Here is an 18,231-nt window from a genome sequence, read left to right on the forward strand (position 1 = left end):
AGAGATGTCAGCATGTACACTTGCAGTCAGCATGTGCTAGTTGTTTGTTAAGTGAGCATGGCTAAGGACTTGGGCTTAAAGAGTAGCAATAGAGCACGAGATTAGATTATGTGTGTAAAACTGTCTCCCAAAACAGTTTGTGGCATGTTTGTGACTTATGTTTCTGCTCCAATGTTGGAACAGATAATACCCAATAAAAGGGTTATTTCTATAACAAGCCACTAAGAGCAGTATCTCTTAGTCTTCTTATAAAGCAAGATTACAAACTAAAAAGTTTCCCAGGCAGTGTCTTAATCATGGCTCTACAGGTATTCACATCCACAGATACATAAACATATAGTATAAGGAATTGTCTCACACAATTATAGAGGCTAGGTCCAAAATCTGCAGAGTCCAGCCAGTGTCTCAGTTGAATTCTGAAGACCAAGTGACTGGCATAGTCTTAGGGAGAGCCAGTTTTTCAGTTAGAATTCTGTTACTGGGGGAAGTGGAGGGGGCCAGCCTTCGGTTCTGTTCAGGCCTTAAAATGAAGGGATGGATCCCACTGACAGAACAAAGGGTAACCTGCTTTAATTAAGTCCAATGAATCAAATGTTAGCATCATCACAGACAACCTCACAGAAAAATGCCTCATCAACTCTCTGGCACCATGTGATTCGGCCATGTTGACACAGTATAAAACACGTCATCATAGGCAGTAAGTGTGAACACTTCTGGGGCAATATTCTTAAGAGAGATAACCAGATATACGTTTTATAGCCACCTATCAAATTCACTTTTTTCTAAACTTTTGATCTTTTATTTTTTTCACATTTTAAATTTTATTTTATTTATTAATTTATTACAATTTATTAACTTGGTATACCCTTGCAGTCCCTTCCCTCTTCTCTTCCCAGTTCCAACTACCCTACCTCTTCCTCCAATGCTTTTTTCCTAGTCCCCTGATAGGAGAGGACCTCCTCCCCTTCTATCTGACCCTAGCTTATCAGGTTTCATCAAGGCTGGCTGCATCATCTTCCTCTGTGGCCTGGCAAGGCTGTACCCTCCAGGGGGAGGTGATCAAAGAACCAGCCACTAAGTTCATGTCAGAGACAGCCTCTGTTCCCCTTATTAGGAACCTACTTGGAAACTATAGGCTTCCTTTGAACGGGGGTCTAGGTCCTCTCCATGCATAGTCCTTAGTTGGAGTATTAGTCTCTACAGGCTCCCCTGGGCTCAGGTATTTGGGCTCTGTTTTTCTCCTTGTGGAGATCCTGACTCCTCCAGGTCTTTGTAGCTCCCTCTTCTTCCATTAGGATTCTGGCACTCTGTCCAAAGTTTGGCTGTGAGTCTCAGTATCTCCTTCAATACCCTGGTGGGTAGAGTCTTTCAGAGGTTCTCTATGGAAGGCTCCTGTCCCATTCCTTATCTTCTCCTACTTCTGATGTCTATCCTCTTTGTCCTTCTGAATGAGGATTAAATCTCATCCCTAGGGTCCTCCTTGCTCTTTAGCTTCTTTAGGACTATAGATTTTAGTCACATCATATTATTTTGATCATATTCTTAAGTTCCCTCAACTCCTTCTCCCCGTCCTACCCATTCAATCTCATTCTCTCAAACAAAACAAAACAAAAACTGGTTTGAACTTAAGTCTTGCACATGCTATCACAGGCTCTGTGAGTTCCTCTGCGTTCCACCCCTGTTGTGTCTAGAAGATGCTGCCTCCTTGGAGTTGTCCACCACCTCTGGTCTTTCTGGATCCTCTTCCCCATAAATAGATCCTTGAGCTTCGAGGGGAGGAGTTGATGTCTCACTCAGCACTGAGTGCTCCAAAGTCTCTCACGGTCTGCACAGTCTCCATCTGTGGGTCTCTGTTACCTACCGTCTACTGCAAAAAGAATCTCCTCTGCTGAGGGTCGAGTGAGGCACTGGTCTATGGGTACAGCCGTATGTTATTAGGAGTCATTTTATTCCTATGTTCCTTTAGAAGAATAACAGTAGTAGGTTTCTGCTAGGACCTGAGTTGGAGCTCATAGAGTGGGTCTCAAATGCAATTCTAAATAATACAACTTACACGTCATATGCTTTGCTCCTTAATAAACAAATCCTCTACTATACTATTGGCAACTGGGAATCTGCTGTGGCACAGCATAGTTAGCTGCGTCCCTGACTTCTACCTGCTAAGGGTCAGGTACAGCTCCCACTGAAGGCCGATAGCAAGTAGCCTCTTGCCCCATTGTTGTGCAGCTCAAACATAATTTAAGCACTGCAAACGTTCCCTAAGGGGGGAAATTGCCTGTCTAAGAAACATCATTCCGACTGACACCTATGTGCTAGTAGTGGCGGTATCACTAGAAAAACTGGAGAAAGATTTTCATTTTTCTTTTCTTTCTTGCTATGCTCCCCTCCCCCACCCTTTTGGATTTTTTTTTTTTTTTTTTTTTTTTTTTTTTCTGAGACAGAGTTTCTCTGTGTGGTATTGGCTGCCCTGGAACTCTCTTGGTAAAGCAGGTTGTCCAAGAACCTCACAGAGATGGCCTGCCTCTACCTCCAGAGTGCTGAGATCAAAGGTGTGCACCACCACATCTGGCTCAAGGGATTTTCTTTTAAAAACCCTTGTCCTTATTTTTCTGTAACCATGGTGTGAGATTCTGGTCTGCACACTATTTAAAAGGGGCTGTGAACACGTCTACTCACTGAAGACAGAGAACCAATGGCAGTCCAAATGATTCTGATGCAGTGTACTTTATTGAATCGATGAGCTTATTGGGCTTGCAAGAAGATGGGGTCACTGACACCCCAAACCACCACACTGCTTAAATCTCATCCTAGCAGGGATGACAAGTCTGTCACAGCTGCACAGGTGGCATCCACCTTTCAGGAAACGGTCTACCTGCTATATGTCTTAGTAACTCCGAAAACTGCATGTGGTTGGGGCAGAATTACATACAGATGGGAGTTGGGAACAGAAAGGAGTGGCTGGAATCCTTGTAATGACTCTCTAAGTTCATGGACAGTCAGCACAGGTGTTCTGGTAATGTCTGAAGGACGTCACAGCACTCTCTAGCCAATAGCTAATTGTCTTTTTACATCACCTGCAGGAATGCAAACATAGTAAGTACGGCTATGATTATGTGTGCACTGTTCACAATGGTCTTAGTTTTAAGGGCAAATGAGAGTGGATTGTTCTGAAATTTGGCACACTTAGTCTGCAATGTCTTCATATGAAATGCCTGGTCTATATTTTTCTACATTATCTAAGACATGCCACTTGACACAGAGTTACACCTCTGGATTAGGAAGGTATGTAATCTATTTTGCTTACTATTGGCTAAGAAAAATCTCACTTGTCGGCATTAAAAGAGTAAGAATGACAGGGTTGGGTTTGGCCATAACATAATTTCATAGTTTGAATTTCCATTTCCATAGCAGCTCTCCTTTCTCTTTTCATCAATGGGCTCCAATCAGGATCTTTGAAGATGGCCGGCACTCCTGTCTTCTGAGCGCTGCTCTCTAGGGCGCAGGAGTGTGTGGTTTGCTGGATTGTGTTTGCAACCTCTTTAACTTGAATAATTAGAACATGAAATTTATCATCGATAGCATCTGCTTCCCTTATTATTTTTATTATTGTTTGCTGCATGCTTGTTTCCAAAAGGACAGCTTGAACTCCCGAAAGTCCTGAACTTGACTTCCATTTTTTACTACTTGAACTGTGCGTGTTCTTTGTGAGATTGTCTAAAAAATATGAGTAAGAACTGGACATAGTGGTATGTGCTTCAATTCCAGCATGTGCGGAGTAGATCTCTGAGGTTTTGAGGCCAGTCTGGTTTATATAGTGGGTTCCAGGACAGCCAAGGAATACCCAGTGAGAGCTCATCTCAAAATAACAGAAAATGGATTAAGAGTGTGAATAGCACTTTTCTTTTAGCACTGTGTCAGTGATGAAGCAGGCAATAAACACGAGTTGCACACACAGTGCTTGACACAGTGGATTATCAACCAACATGGTAAGAGTGACAAAAATTTGAGCAGTAGCCATGCATGGTGGTCCGGGCCTTTAATCCCAGCACTAACGAAGCAGAGTCTGGGGGATCTCCGAGTTTGAGACCAGCCTGATCTACAGAGGAGTCCCAGGACAGCCAGGGCTACGCGGGGAAACCTTCACTCAAAAACAAAACAAACCAAGCAGAAGAAATTGAACAACAAAGTAAAAATAGTAATGTACTACAATGCTGTGTCCTCATTAGTGTAGGTAATAACTAAACAGGGAACTAAGAAAAAGGAAAGTTCCTTTTCATGAGGATTCCAATAGAGAGCAAAAGAATGAAAGAATAGAAAAGTTACTACAGTAATGATTGCTGCAGTAATAAATCCATGGCTGCTAAAAATGACCGGTGGCTTGAAAAAGATACCTGCACATCTTTAACTCTTCCAAGTAGATATTGACCTCGCGGGAAAAACGGCGCATACTTCTACCATGGAGGGAGGGGCAGGGACCAGCTTCACCTGCTGTGCAAGGCTGCTGTCACTGGTACTAGGACACAGTAACATTATGCACCCCCTGATATGACACAGTGGACATACCACCACTGTGGGTCTGACCAAACCCTACAAAACCTCAAGCTATGATATAGTCAAATTGGAATTCAAGATAGTGTACAAAAGGAATGATAACACTTGTCATGTGACATCACGGGAGAAATGGAGAATGAGACGTTGTCATCGTAAGGAAGAAGAGCAAGTGCATCATGATCCTCCCCTAGGTCCTGGGCTACAAAGAAGCCATCCGAGGAAAAACCTGTGAAGTCAAGAGTGACGGCTACAGTTCGTTTAACTGTGCTGATGTTGGTGTGTCAGTTTTGGTATACCTGTGCGTTGCGTAAATAAGATGGTAACGTTGGCAGAACCTGGGGAAGGAGATGTGGGAATCATCTACATTGTTTTTGCAAAAATTGTGCACATTGAAAATCACTTCAAATTAAAAGGTCAAAACATGTAAATGAATAAGGCTGCTGTATTTATATCTGCCTGAACCAGGTATATTTGCTCTTCCTGGTTTTGTTGGCCATGCTGTGTGCTGAGACTATGTTTCCCATGAGGGAATAGAGAAGGGGCATAGAAATGTGAAAAAAAGAATGTAAGTAACAAGAAGCTGTACTTCTGACTTAGTTTTCAGCTAGGACAAAGACCCAACAGACTTCCTTCTCAGCTGAGCTGCTGACCAGGACTGTGAGCACAGTAGCTCACTTTCATTTGTCTAACCTGACCAATCAGAAATGAGGGAACGGGGACTCATCCCAGGCCAGTGAGAGCATTTAAGACTTGGAGCCTTCTCCTGGTGGTGATAGTGAGGATTCTGGTGTCCATAACCACCTGTGGGAAGTCTATTTCTGAGCTCCAGCTCCAGCCGTCAGACATCAGTTTACCAACCTGCTCCCTGAGCACCATTTCACAGTCTCCTTGACAGTTTTGTGAGATGGCATTCCTACTTTGCAGCCCACAAGACTGAAGCTCAGAGAGGGAAGTGGCTCAGGTTCTCAACTGCTGTTTCCTGCACGGTCAAAGGAGAGGAGAAAGAAAGACTCCGTCTGTTCAACAAGATGACACACACAGGCAGAGCTTTATTGTTTGAGGGTATGAGCCAAAGGACAGGTTCACAGCTGTCGAGAGTCCCTGTGCATTTTCAGTGATCCTCTGGGTGATGCAGATAACGCAATTATATCACAGTGGCTTGTGAGCACTTGCAATATATTGGCGCTGGACTCTTCCTCAGGACCAGGCTTAGAAAAGACCCAGCTTCAAGGAGTCTGACTTGCATAGGCTGAACACTCCCATATCTAGAAGCTCAAAAACCTCCTTTCTTATCTAAATGCGAGAAAAGAACAAAACAGAAAGGGTATGATTAAACAAAAAATAGTCCTGGTGGAAGAAGGCAACACCCGGTGTCCCGTGTGTTTATACAGCTGAAGTGACCAGAACCAGAGAGGGCAAAAGGCCTATCCAGAAGGCTGAATCCATGCTTGATTCAGAGCTGAAGGTCACGTAAGTAAAGGAAGAGAGAGGTATTGTGTAAAACATCAGTTTCCTTAAAGTGCCTTTATGTTTGCATCTGTGCAAAAGAAAAAGTTCAAGGACTCCCAAGTGTGCTTTTTTTAATCCAGGTTTCACACAAAGATCCAGTATAGGTCTGACTGCCTTGTGATAATTGTTAATGACACGGACATAATGGAAATATCTATGATGACACATTTTTGACATTGTTATAGTGGACTACTCAAACTTGATATAATAGAAGCCATCAAATCTGGCCTCATGTGTCTGACAGCTAACTAGTTTTTTTTTTTCCAAAGATTATTCATGGAGGCAGAGTGTGTGTGCGAGTGTGCGTGCACACGTGGGTCATACATAGGAAACTAAGTCAATGTTTTTTTAAGTTGAATTGATGCCAAATATAACTCACCAATCAATCATAATGAACTTTGTTCAGTCTGGGGAGGCAGTTGTATGTGGTAAATTAACCCACGGCATGTTTTAAAACCGTAATCCCAAGGCTTTTGGGCAGTTACTGCCATGCTTTAGTCCCAGTAGGTGACTGACAGGCTTGCCTTATTCATTATTATATAGCCCCCCGCACACACATATCAGATTAGATTGAAAAATTGTTCCATAATAACATGGTGGATGGCAAAATAAAGATTTCTACATTATGAGGGCAGTGAACTATTTTTCATAAATACACAGCAAGCTGTGCTGTGCCCACAAAGGCATTCAGTCATTCAGTCTGAATCTAAGGAGACGCACAAACCCTCCACATGAAACGAAAGCGTCTTTGTAGATTCTGTAAGCAGGTTTTGTGGGGAAGTGGAGAAGCCAGCAATGATGTACCCTCTCTTCCCCGTCTTTGGCCAGATATGTCTATATAAGAAGGAATGGCAAGGATGACTGTGTCTGTGATGAGAGGTGCAGGAAAAGGGCAAGTCCTCCAGATCATCTGGCTTCTTTGAAGTACAGATGTCCTAGTGGGGCAGGAGCCATGGTCATTTAGTGAGCAACCAAGCTGATTCTATATTACACATGGAAAGGATATAGTTATGTGTAAGCGGATGAGATGGCTCAGAGTAGTTACCTCAGCGTTAAAGACAGAAATTATTTCCAAAGCGAGAATGTGCTGGCTCCCCATGTCAAAGACTTTATTACTGTGTTTGAACTCCAAGTTCAAATTGGGAAAAAAAAAAAGATTAAAGACAACTGATGATTACACAGTACCTCGGGAATGTCCATCATTCTCCTTAGCTTCTGATCTCTCCAGTTCCAGTCAAAAACCAGAAACTTTAAGGGGTTCAAATTAAGGCCATCTGAAAGACACAGTGAGAGTCCGGGTAGTAAAGGCCTCACGACGTAAGCTTATTAAAATGGTTTTCATCCTCCTCCCGAATGCCTCACTTGCTGTCCTCCCCCCAGCCATGACCCTCCCCACGCTGATGCTTGCCTGATGGGAAACACATGCAGCAGCGTTATCACGGCTTCTGAGGACAGAGAAGCCACTCTGGTTAGGCCCTCAGTTGCTCAGCCCTCCATTCCTGAAGGCCAGAGGCTGGGGTCTCCCTCCTGACCCCTGGGATTTGAGAAGCTGTTTCCTGTGGCCTTCAGAGGAGATGAAAGCAGTAGAGGCTGCCTGACTCTGAGGCAGTGGGGAGAGGGATGAGGTCGGGCTACCTTTTGATGGGGCTGGCTGGTAAATCATGTAAGGATCGCACCCACTCTGCTGCCTGCACGACCTAGGATTATTGCACAGGAAGACTGGAGAAGACCCAGGGAGTGTTTGTTCCCTAGGTCCTAAGAGGCAGGCACAAATTCAGCTCTTGCCACTGTTCTAAGGTCTTGCATGCCTTGCCTGGAAACAGTCCCGGAAGCTTCTCCACTGGCAGCCATTCCCCACACACTTTCCCTGTTCAGAAGAGACTTTTCATGTCTCTTACAATTATAATACCTTTTACTTAAACAGTTTCACTGGAATTACGATGGGACATTGAGAAAAGATAACGAGTTGATAATCCTCCTTTAAAAGAGACTCAGTGTTGGAGAAAGCAAAAAGGGAAGCTCCCTCTTAAATGGAACCACCTTTACCCACAGCTTTATACGCATTGACTAAATAGCTTTTCTTCTGTGATGTCCCAGTTAAAACACTACCAGAAGCTTAAAGCTACTTGCATCAATGATCACTGTTTTATGCATAATTAAAAAATCTGAATGAAATCCAAGTATTGTATGCTAAAAGACAAACCACATACTACATAGATATTACAAATGAGAAGTAAATACATTTCCTGAGAAGGAAAGTCCTCATAAGGCATATACATATATACACCATATATATGGCACATATATTTTATTTATAATATAAAGTCTCTCATATGTATATACATACATGTGAGAGGTTATAAGATTTCTGCTTCATAAAAAATATACTTGTATAGAAACAAGACTGAAAGGTAGTATATTTATTGTAATTAACAAGAAATTATCTCTAAAGTTTTTATTGGCATTTTCATGCACATTTTGTTATCCATATCTTTATTTTTTAAGATTACATTTATTTAGCATATGCATGTGTGTTGTGTGAGGGCCTGGATGCTACGGTGAGAATGTGAAGGGTAAAGGAAACTTTGAGGAGTCAGTCCTTCCTCCCACCTTATGTGGTCCAGGCATCAATTTCAGGACCCCAGGCTGGTGGCAGGCACCTTTCCTCACTTTGCTATCTCAGCCACCTCCTCTGTATCTCCATGCATTTCTCACAGCCTCAAAGTCAGAAAAGCTACTTAATTGCTAAATTAAAACACCAAACACCACTATCCTGAAGATAGTTTTACAGATCCCAGTATCATGGGATCTCTTTTCTTATCTGGAAACTCTGCTTACATACTGAACATATAAGCATCATATAAATCATAGTCAGTAGTATAAAATGAGTTATGGGACACCACTCTAGCTTTGACAGAACCTCAGTTCCCAGGATGGGGCTATTTTATAAACACCTTACATGTTCCTAACACTATGGCTAACTATTTAAAAATATCTATTCAATCAGATTCAGAAGTAAACACTTTCATTAATCTCACATAAAAAGTCAACAGCTCCTTAACACTATTTTTCTGTAAGAAACCTCATATTCCTCTCTGCTTCTATTTTTAATCTAAAAAGGGCCTTTTTTCTAGGTGGTGGGGGGACTGGCCACACAGAAAAAGTCATGGTCCTGGAGGGGTGAGCTGCATCTTTAACTGAGAGTTGTATGGGATGGGGAGACCAACCAGAGAATTTCTTCTTGGCCTCTCCTGACACCGATGCAGTCTCCCCAAATAATGTCCCTTAGAAGGCCCAGGCTTGGTATCTAACATCTGCTTCCTAATTCCAATGCTTTCCTATGTGCACAAGACAAATACACAGTTTCAAGGAACCCCTTGAGGGAAAAAGGCTCTGAAACTAAGAAGATCTGGCCTAAAACCTTGGGAGGTGTCACTCATCTTTCCTGAGGCTCTGTTTTCTCTCAGTAAGGATGCTGGCTTGTAAGCATGCTGTAGGTACTAGTCAGATAGCATACACAAAGGCTGTCTAGTATAATACCAATTACCAGAAGGAATTTAAAAAATGCCGATTTCTGGTCCCTAACAGAGACCTCCAGGTCCTAATTCCTAGTCTTTTGAACAGAAGGTGCAATCAGTGAGTTTAACTAGCTGTTCATTATTGCCATCTGGGGAGGATGCCAAGAGTTTTAGATGTTGCTGAAGGTGTTACTTTGACATATTCAAAATAATTCAGGAATAGATCTATACAGAAGATGAAGTCACATTACTATACCAAGTCATCTGAAAATGAAGAATGAAATCAATAAATGCGAACCAGCTTCTAGGCTCAGGTGTAACCTGCAGGTTAAGGGATAAAGACCCTAAGATAGAGGTAGCCCAAGCAGCTTAGTGAGACTTTGACTCAAAATATAAAGAAAAAAGAGTGCCAGTGACACAGCTTGCCTAGCATGTGTAAGGCCCTAGATTCAATCTTCCGCAACCCTAAAACAGTCCCCAAACCTAAAGGTCTGGCAAGAACAGGTAACAGGATGACCTGAACAGGCTTGAGAAATTTGGCAAACTCTTAAAGCCCACCAGGATTTCTGGAATCCTTACTGTGCAAAGCACTAGAAAGGAAATGTACTTCTGGGGAATATTCTGTAATATCCCTCTTTCATCTATAGAAATGACGTTTTCATTTCAGCGTGCTTAGTATCCCATTATAACTAGAATGGGGGTCTCTGAGAACCAAGCCTCAAATTACTCAAGAAGGAATCGTTCAGCGTAGCAGGCTCTACCAGTTCCAAGGCCAGGTAATGGGTGGGGAAGCTTGTTTGGACCCACTTTGCTACTCACAGCCACTGGAACTTAAGTGTATTTAGTTGGGCAAATGCATCCCAGTGGGCCGCAGTCCTCATTCCACACAGCACTGTGCAAGCTGGCTGGCTTCTGAGATGAAAGGCTGAGTTGAGTTTCACTGGGCGATTTACACAGAGGTCTGTTTCTCTCTCTCTCTTTTTTTAAATATTTTTTTAAATTAATTACACTTTATTCACTTTGTATTCCCCCATAAGCCCCACCCTCCTCCCCTCCAGACCCCACCCTCTCACCCATTTCTTCACGAATGCCCTTCCCCAAGTCCACTGATAGGGGAGGTCCTCCTCTCCTTCCTTTTGATCTTAGTCTATCAGATCTCATCAGGAGTGGCTGCATTGTCATCTGTGGCCTGGTAAGGCTGCTCCCCCCTCGGGGGGGGGGTGATCAAAGAGCAGGCCAATCAGTTCATGTCAGAGGCAGTCCCTCTTCCCAATACTATGGAACCCACTTGGACACTGAACTGCCATGGGCTACATCTGTGCAGGGGTTGTGGGTTATCTCCATGTATGGTACTTGGTTGGAGTAGGAGTCTCTGGGAAGACCCCTGTGTTCAAATTTCTGGTTCTGTTGCTCCTGTTTCTCTTTTTGTACCTCCAATGTGCTTCCTTGGATTCACATGGGGGCAAGGTAACATGGCTAGCTATTAACAGAAGTCTCACCATCCTCATTTCATACCTTGTTTAACAAGTTCTTTGATTCTCCCTGGAGTCCCCACACCCAGGTGTACCACACGCTTCTCCAGCAGCTTTACCTGCTCCTGGACCTTTCCGAGATGGATGAGAAGAAGGAAACAACAGAAACATTAAGCCACTTTAGAGCATTTTATTTCTATGTAAAGAAAACAAAAAAGCAAACAGGGCCACTCCTGTCTGAGACCAACTTTCAAAGAAGAGATTTTTTTTTTTTTAAAGAAAATTGGTCAATGCCCAAGGAATTGGGAATCCACCCTCAGTGTCTGCTCAGGAATGGAGCATGGCAGAGCATGACTGCAGTGGTCCAAAGCAGCCATGTAGCGGCACGAAATACAGGGGAAACAAAAATAGCTGTTAGATCTGTCATATCAGGAATGGATGAAAGAAAACGATTTCTAGGACAATTAGAAGAGGTCAGATGGAAAGCCTGAAGTCTTGGGATGCCATTAGGGACCACTTACATCTCTGATCAGAACTGCAGGCCCTTGCTTACCTTTATGTGTTTTGCAAATAATTTCATGACTTTGGCATCTCCTCTGAATGCTGTCAGAGACCTAATAAAAGGAATATATTAATTAATCAATGCATTTAGTAGATTATGACAATTTACTCATTTAAGAACTCACTGAAAAATCATAGTTTATCATCTAAAAGGCTGTTCTAAATGTGTACATTTATGTTTCTATCTAGACACAAGAAGATCGTTAGGCAAGCCTATATCTGAAGTGAAATTGGAGGGGGCTTTCAGGCATATTGATATGTGTGTGAAATCACTCAAGAGGCTGGAGCAGGAGGATTGTGGTGAGATGTTACTCAGTCTAGACAACAGAGCAAGACACGATCTCAAAAAAGATAAAAGAATCATAAACAGGGGAAGCCTTTTGCTCAGGTACATATGTGGGTGCTTCTAAGTCAAACCCAAGTTCAGCCTACTTTGGCTTCTTTGGTGATACAAACACGTGTGTCTTTAGTTTTCTAAACAGAATTTCTGTGTTTTGGGTGTATGGTAGAGAATTTCCCATGTATTTCTGCATAATATGTCTAAAAGAAAAAAAAAAAAAACTGGTTACAAGAAGAAATCTTAGAGCAGTGAGTCAGCCTGCCACCTGGGGGTGTTGAGGTAGCCAGACAGAGAACCGCAGGGCTTTATGGAAAGAGGTCAATGAGCACCAGCTCCAGCTGGCTTCATCGGATTTTCGGATGTTTACTGTTCTTTTTGTTTTCATTTTGATCACCTTGGTTCATGTGGTGTATTTCTATATGTCACCTAAATTTCTGTTTTGAGTTAAGAATGGATATAGTGAACAAGTAAGTTTTAAGTTAAGATTTAGAGTTATACTTTAGAGGGGGATACTACTTTCCTTTACATGTCATTATGTTTTGAGGAATAGTATTGACTAGGAGAAACATATTGATATGCAGGATAATGAAACATGTGATCCAGTTTGTATTGCAAGTATGTTCTTAGTTACACATAGGCGTTCTCCATTGCAAGGTTAACAAGGAAAACAACAGGAATTATGGCGGCCAAGAGACCAGAAGTCCTTATGATAGAATTATTAAACATTGGTCTTTGTGACTAGGCTTCCGTGGGCCTGTTCTGACCACACTTTGCATTCATTAAACCTTGAAATGGATCATAATAGATATTGGAACAGTTGGTAAATGAAGTGTGACAGCACGGTGCTTTTATGCCCTTTAGAAATGAATTTATATACAGTAAAACCTCAAGTCAACATGACAACTTGTTTTTAAGAGGTCACATGCAGGCCATCTTCTTTGCCATTAGCATCTCAGTTTGCAGCAGGTTCTGTTGTAGTCCTTTTGAGAGCTCAGAAAAATCAGTGTGAAATGCTCTAATTTCAGGGCCAACAAATACAGATGGCTACCCAGGTAAACTAGAGCACTGAAGATCAATTAGGCTTGGAACAGATGTACTTGAAAGGAACATTTTGCTTTACTGGAGAGTGTAGGATATGGTTTAATGTGTGTGCTGAGGTGGAGAAAGCAGAGTTTGAAGGACCAGTAAAGTTTAACAACTACTTTTTTAAAACCATGATTCGATTAGTTCATCTAGAAAAACAGATGTTAAATCACCATGGAGTCTCTACACTTGCACCTTCGGGTACTTGACAAAGCTCCTGTTTCAAGACACAGACTTCCTTTGTTTTGTCTCCTGTCAAAGCCTGGTTGCCAGACAGAGCTTGTTCCTGTAAATGCCATGCTACTCTGTTCTCTGGAAGCTGAGTGTTACACAGATCCTGTGGAAGTTTTTTTTTTTTTTTGTTTATTCTACTAGAATTCAGCAAATGGAAATGCCTGTGAAAGCACTTAATAGAGCACCAACTTACCTTTAGTATAGATTTTTTTTTTCCCTTTAAATTTTTGGTCTGTTTGGAATTTATCTTGGTAGAAGGGGTGAGATATGCATCCAACTTTATTTTTCCAGATGGCTAATCAGCTGTTCAACACAGTTGTTGAATAATCCGGCTTCCTCCACTGATTCACTATTTGTTACCTTTTCTGTATGCTGTTTTCATATGCACTTGGGTCTGTTTCTTCCCTTTCAATTCTGGTCCACTGATCCCATGTGCCTGGCCTGAATGTGACAATCTCAAATGCTCTGAACTGCTGAGACGCTACAATGCAGGTACTGGCAGTCTAGAAGACACAGGCCTCTTCTAAATGGTCCTTTATAACCTTCTGTTAGTCATTTTTAGTTGTATGTTTTTGTAAAAGTTTAAAATTAGTTTTGTTAGTTAAACAAAACAATTTTTTTTTTGTAGTTTTACTTAGAATGTGTGAAATTTATAGATGATCCTAAGTAAAACAGGCACATCCAACAACGTTGAATCTTCCCTCTCAAGAGCATGGTACCTAGCTGAATTTGTTTAAGAGCTTTTCCTTGCTATGTTTTCTTAATATAGGGTTAGCAAGTTTAGTCTCTGGTATTCTGCCTTTCCTTGTTTCTATTTTGAGTCATATCATTTCATTTGTTTACTGTTTTTTTTTTTTTTTTGACAGTGTGGTCTCACTGCTTTTCCCCTTGCCCTGCACAATCTACCTCTCCATACAGCAGTGTGAGTGTGCATTTACAATGACTCAGAGCACTCTACCCCAAATCCTCCCACAGCATCCTGCTTCCAGACTACTGCTGCATACCTGGAAATCTACCTCTGATTTCAAGTCAAGAAGGTTATGTGGCTATGTCCTCCACTTCATTTAAGTCTCCGCTCTAATGTCATCCCTTTTAAAAAGAATCCCATCCAGGTCCATCTCATTTCCATGCCTTATTTTTCCTTACGTAATGCAGCACTATTGAGCACATTGTCATGCATAGTTACGGCTTGTTGTCAGCCTCCCCAACAGAACATCAACCCCACAGGGCGGGGCTCTGTTTTACTCTTTGCACATAGAACATACAGGCTGGCACACACTTCCCCAGAAAACACTCAGGAGACACAACTGGTGACACTACTGACCTGATGAGCTCCAGGGCTCGAACAGCTGAACTGCAGAGGATTAGCATCAGGACAGACTTCTTCTCATTGTGGGTTTTCCGAAGTTTTACCCACTTTGGACAGACTAAAAGACAGATCACAAAAAAACATTCTTTTAAAAAATTTTTAATATTTTAAAATTTATTTTTAATTTATTACAATTTATTCACTTTGTATCCCAGCTGTAGCCCCCTCCCTCATTCCCTCCCAATCCCACGTTTCCTCCTTCATCTCCTCCTATACCCCTCCCCCAGTCCACCTGACCGTAGCCTATCAAGTCTCATCAGGACTGTCTGCATTATCTTCCTCTGTGGCCTGGTAAGGCTGCTCCCTAGCCCTCATGGGGAGATGATCAACGAGCCAGCCACGGTGTTCCTCTCAGAGACAGTCCCTGTTCCCCTTACTAGGGTGCCCACTCGGATACTGAGCTGCCATGGGCTACATCTGAGCAGGGGTTCTAGGTTATCTCCATGCATAGTCCTTGGCTGGAGTATCAGTCTCAGAAAAGGCCCCTGGGTCCAGATATCTTGGTTCTGCTGCTCTCCTTGTGGAGCTCCTGCCCCCTCCAGGTCTTTCTATCTCCCCTTTCTTTCATAAGATTCTCTGCACTCTGCCCAAAGTTTGGTTGTGAGTCTCAGCATCTGCTTTGATACCCTGCTGGGTAGAGTCTTTCAGAGGCCCTCTGTGGTAGGCTCCTGTCCTGTTCCCTGTTTTCTCCCTCTTCAGATACAAAAACCATTCTTAAGGCAGCAAAATAGCGCTGCCAGTGGTGGCTGTTCTCCAACTGTTCATTTGCTGGAGCTTAAGAAAATAACAAACACTGATTGTTGTTACATGTTTTACTATTTTACATAGCAGATTAAAAATTATGTTTACTGTTTGAAGACAATGTTGACTAACAGAATAATTCTGGTTCAATCATGGAAAATCCTAAGCCTAAAACTATAGGTTTTAATTTAGCTTAGCTTTTTTGTTTGTTTAAGGACAGGGTTTCACTGTGTAGCCCTAACTGGCCTAGAACTCATAGAAATCCATCTGCCTGGAATTAGAGGCAGGAGCTATCACACTCAGGCTAAGTTAGCTTTTAAAGAGATATACGGCATGAACTAAAATGGAGCTGACAATATTTATTACTATATTTAATAAAGAGGCTTAGAATTTTAATATTTTTAAAGTTTTTATGTTGGGATATTATTCCTCTGACAATCCAGGTTTATATTTGTGAAGTTAAATTCTGAGAAATGTTTAATGAGCCAGAACTGGGCATCATTATAACATTGAAAGGCTGAAAGAAGAATGTCAAATCTCTCTCTGTAAGTCTCTTCATTGCTGAAACCAAGCAAATGATACTTTGATATGAATAATCTATCCTTTTCTAGCAACACACAACACAAACTAAAATATCCAATCAGATTGGCTGTAATTGCTAGGTCTGAGTTCTGAACATGTAAACAGAATGTGAAGCTCTCACAGCTGTTAAAGATCATGAGGTTCAGTTTCCTGATCTTTCAGACAAGGTCAAGTTCATGGATTATTCAGAGGACTCCCCCTCCCCCACTGCCACAGAGGGGAGGCTCTGGGCTGGGACACTACTTTCTAGATTCCTCCATAAATATATCTAATATGCTATATCAGACAGGGCCCAGACTCAAATTCACACAGCAGAACAGGAATACATTTAAACATTAAGACTGTACACCAAATAATGTGGCCTATAATCTCAGCACGTGAGAAGCTGAGGCAGGGGAGTTATGAGTTCGAAGCTTCCTGGATAACTGAGGAAAAAAAATACTAGCACTAAATTGCACTCCACTTAAGCTAGAAACTTTTAATGTTTTTTTTTTTTTTTTTTTTTTTTTTTTAATTTAGAGGCAAACCTTATTTATTTATTTTGGGATTTTAAGTTTCCCTACATAGCTCAGGCTAAGTCTTAAACAAGTGTTGATCTTCCTGTTTCAGTTCCCTGAGCATGCTGGGATTACTGGGGGGGTATTGACACACCTGACTTCAAACCTTTTCTGTTGTGGAATAACCACCTCTTGAGCAATTTTTTTTTATTATTAATTACACTTTATTCACTTTGTATCCTCCCATAAGCCCCTCCCTCCTCCCCTCCAGACCCCACCCACCCACCTCCTTCTTTACGCATGCCCCTCCCCAAGTCCACTGATAGGGGAGGTCCTCCTCTCCTTCCTTCTGATCTTAGTCTATCAGATCTCATCAGGAGTGGCTGCACTGTCATCTTCTGTGGCCTGGTAAGGCTGCTCCCCCCTCAGGGGGTGATGATCAAAGAGCAGAGAAATTTTTTAAAAATTATACTTCACTTACTTTCTTTTAGGTATGAAGAGAGACTATGAGTCAAGTCATTAGCCTTGAGGAAACAGGAGTCTAGAAATATGAGAAACACAGTTTGCTAAGAGCTTTGTAAGCATACAAGCAAAACAGATTAAATGTGAATGATGCATTCTTGAATGAGTTATATAAAACAGGTCTTGGAGGTTCATTATTTTAAATGTTATTTAAAATAATAGCAGCAACAATAACAGATTTAATTTTTTTCATTTAAAATATTTTATTTATACTTTTGCATTTTTACTGAAAATATAATTACCTGACCCCTTCTCCCACCATTTTTGTTCCTCCAGTTTCCCTTCCCATGGTCCCCATTCTTAAACGGATAGCCTCTTTTTTATTTTTACTGATACATATATATATGCACAGATACATAAATACAACTCATTGGGCATGTTTTTGTTGTTTTTTATGTACATAGGGCCACTTTGTATTGGAAAACCGAGGCTCATCCCTGGGATAGGCACTTCTAACTCTTTTAGAGTAGTGAAACAAAAGTTTTATGTATCATGAGAGATGATAGGAAGAGAGATGAAGTATCTTTACATTTGAAATCCATGAATGAGGCAATATGCAAAGGCAACATGAAGTGGCCAAGACATTTATGAGAGAACCTCAGACCCATTAGTTACCCAGAAGAGGAAACTGACACAGCAGTGAGGGATCAGTCAGCAGAATGGCAAATATTAGAAAGATGTACAACAATAAGAGTTACGGAGAATGTGGGGTGACAGTAACATTTGCCAACTGCAGGTAGAACTGTCAACTGGTAAACCTATTTTGGAAAGTAATAATTTAAAGATTATAACTCTGTATATAATCCTATTTTATTTTCTGGGTAGACAATGGAAAGAAATTTTTGTGTGTGCTGTAAATGGTTACATAAAAAAGATTAATTTGGCAATATTTATGATCTTGAGATGTGGGAAGCCATACAGGTGTCCACATCTGGGGAAATGGATGAGTGCTTTGTGACAGATCAAAGAACTGGAACACTTTGTAGCATCTCAAATAAATGACTCAGATGTACACAAAGCCACATCTGGCATAGCTGGAAAAAAGTGTGATGTGAAAAAAAAAAAAAAAAAGAACAGAATGAGAAGATCTGCAAATGTAATTTAGATAAAAATAAAAATGTATATACATACATAAAAACATATAGCAGCTATTTAGAGTAAATACTTATGGGGAAAGGAAATATAATATCAATTTGAAAAGAATGGGGATACTGTATCAAAATATAACACAGTTCAGCCTAGCTGTAAAACA

The 18,231-nt window shown here is 41.4% G+C and overlaps 1 protein-coding gene across 2 annotated transcripts in view; it reads right to left on the reverse strand.

Annotated features, from left to right (window-relative positions):
• Positions 1-5,580: 5,580 nt before the first annotated feature.
• Cmss1 (cms1 ribosomal small subunit homolog) overlaps positions 5,581-18,231 on the reverse strand; it is a 305,385-nt gene continuing 292,734 nt past the window's right edge. For both annotated transcript variants that reach the window (XM_055594264.1, XM_055594274.1), the window contains 6 exons: positions 16,939-16,998; positions 14,593-14,695; positions 11,604-11,664; positions 11,094-11,181; positions 7,246-7,334; positions 5,581-5,844 (listed from right to left, as the gene is read on the reverse strand). In XM_055594264.1, the coding sequence (XP_055450239.1) occupies positions 5,761-5,844; positions 7,246-7,334; positions 11,094-11,181; positions 11,604-11,664; positions 14,593-14,695; positions 16,939-16,998 (485 nt within the window). In that variant the 3' untranslated portion in view covers positions 5,581-5,760. The remainder of the gene's footprint in view (positions 5,845-7,245; positions 7,335-11,093; positions 11,182-11,603; positions 11,665-14,592; positions 14,696-16,938; positions 16,999-18,231) is intronic.

This window comes from Psammomys obesus, unplaced genomic scaffold (genome assembly GCF_907164565.1).
Source record: "Psammomys obesus unplaced genomic scaffold, mPsaObe1.curated_primary_1811, whole genome shotgun sequence".
Classification (NCBI taxonomy): Eukaryota; Metazoa; Chordata; class Mammalia; order Rodentia; family Muridae; genus Psammomys; species Psammomys obesus.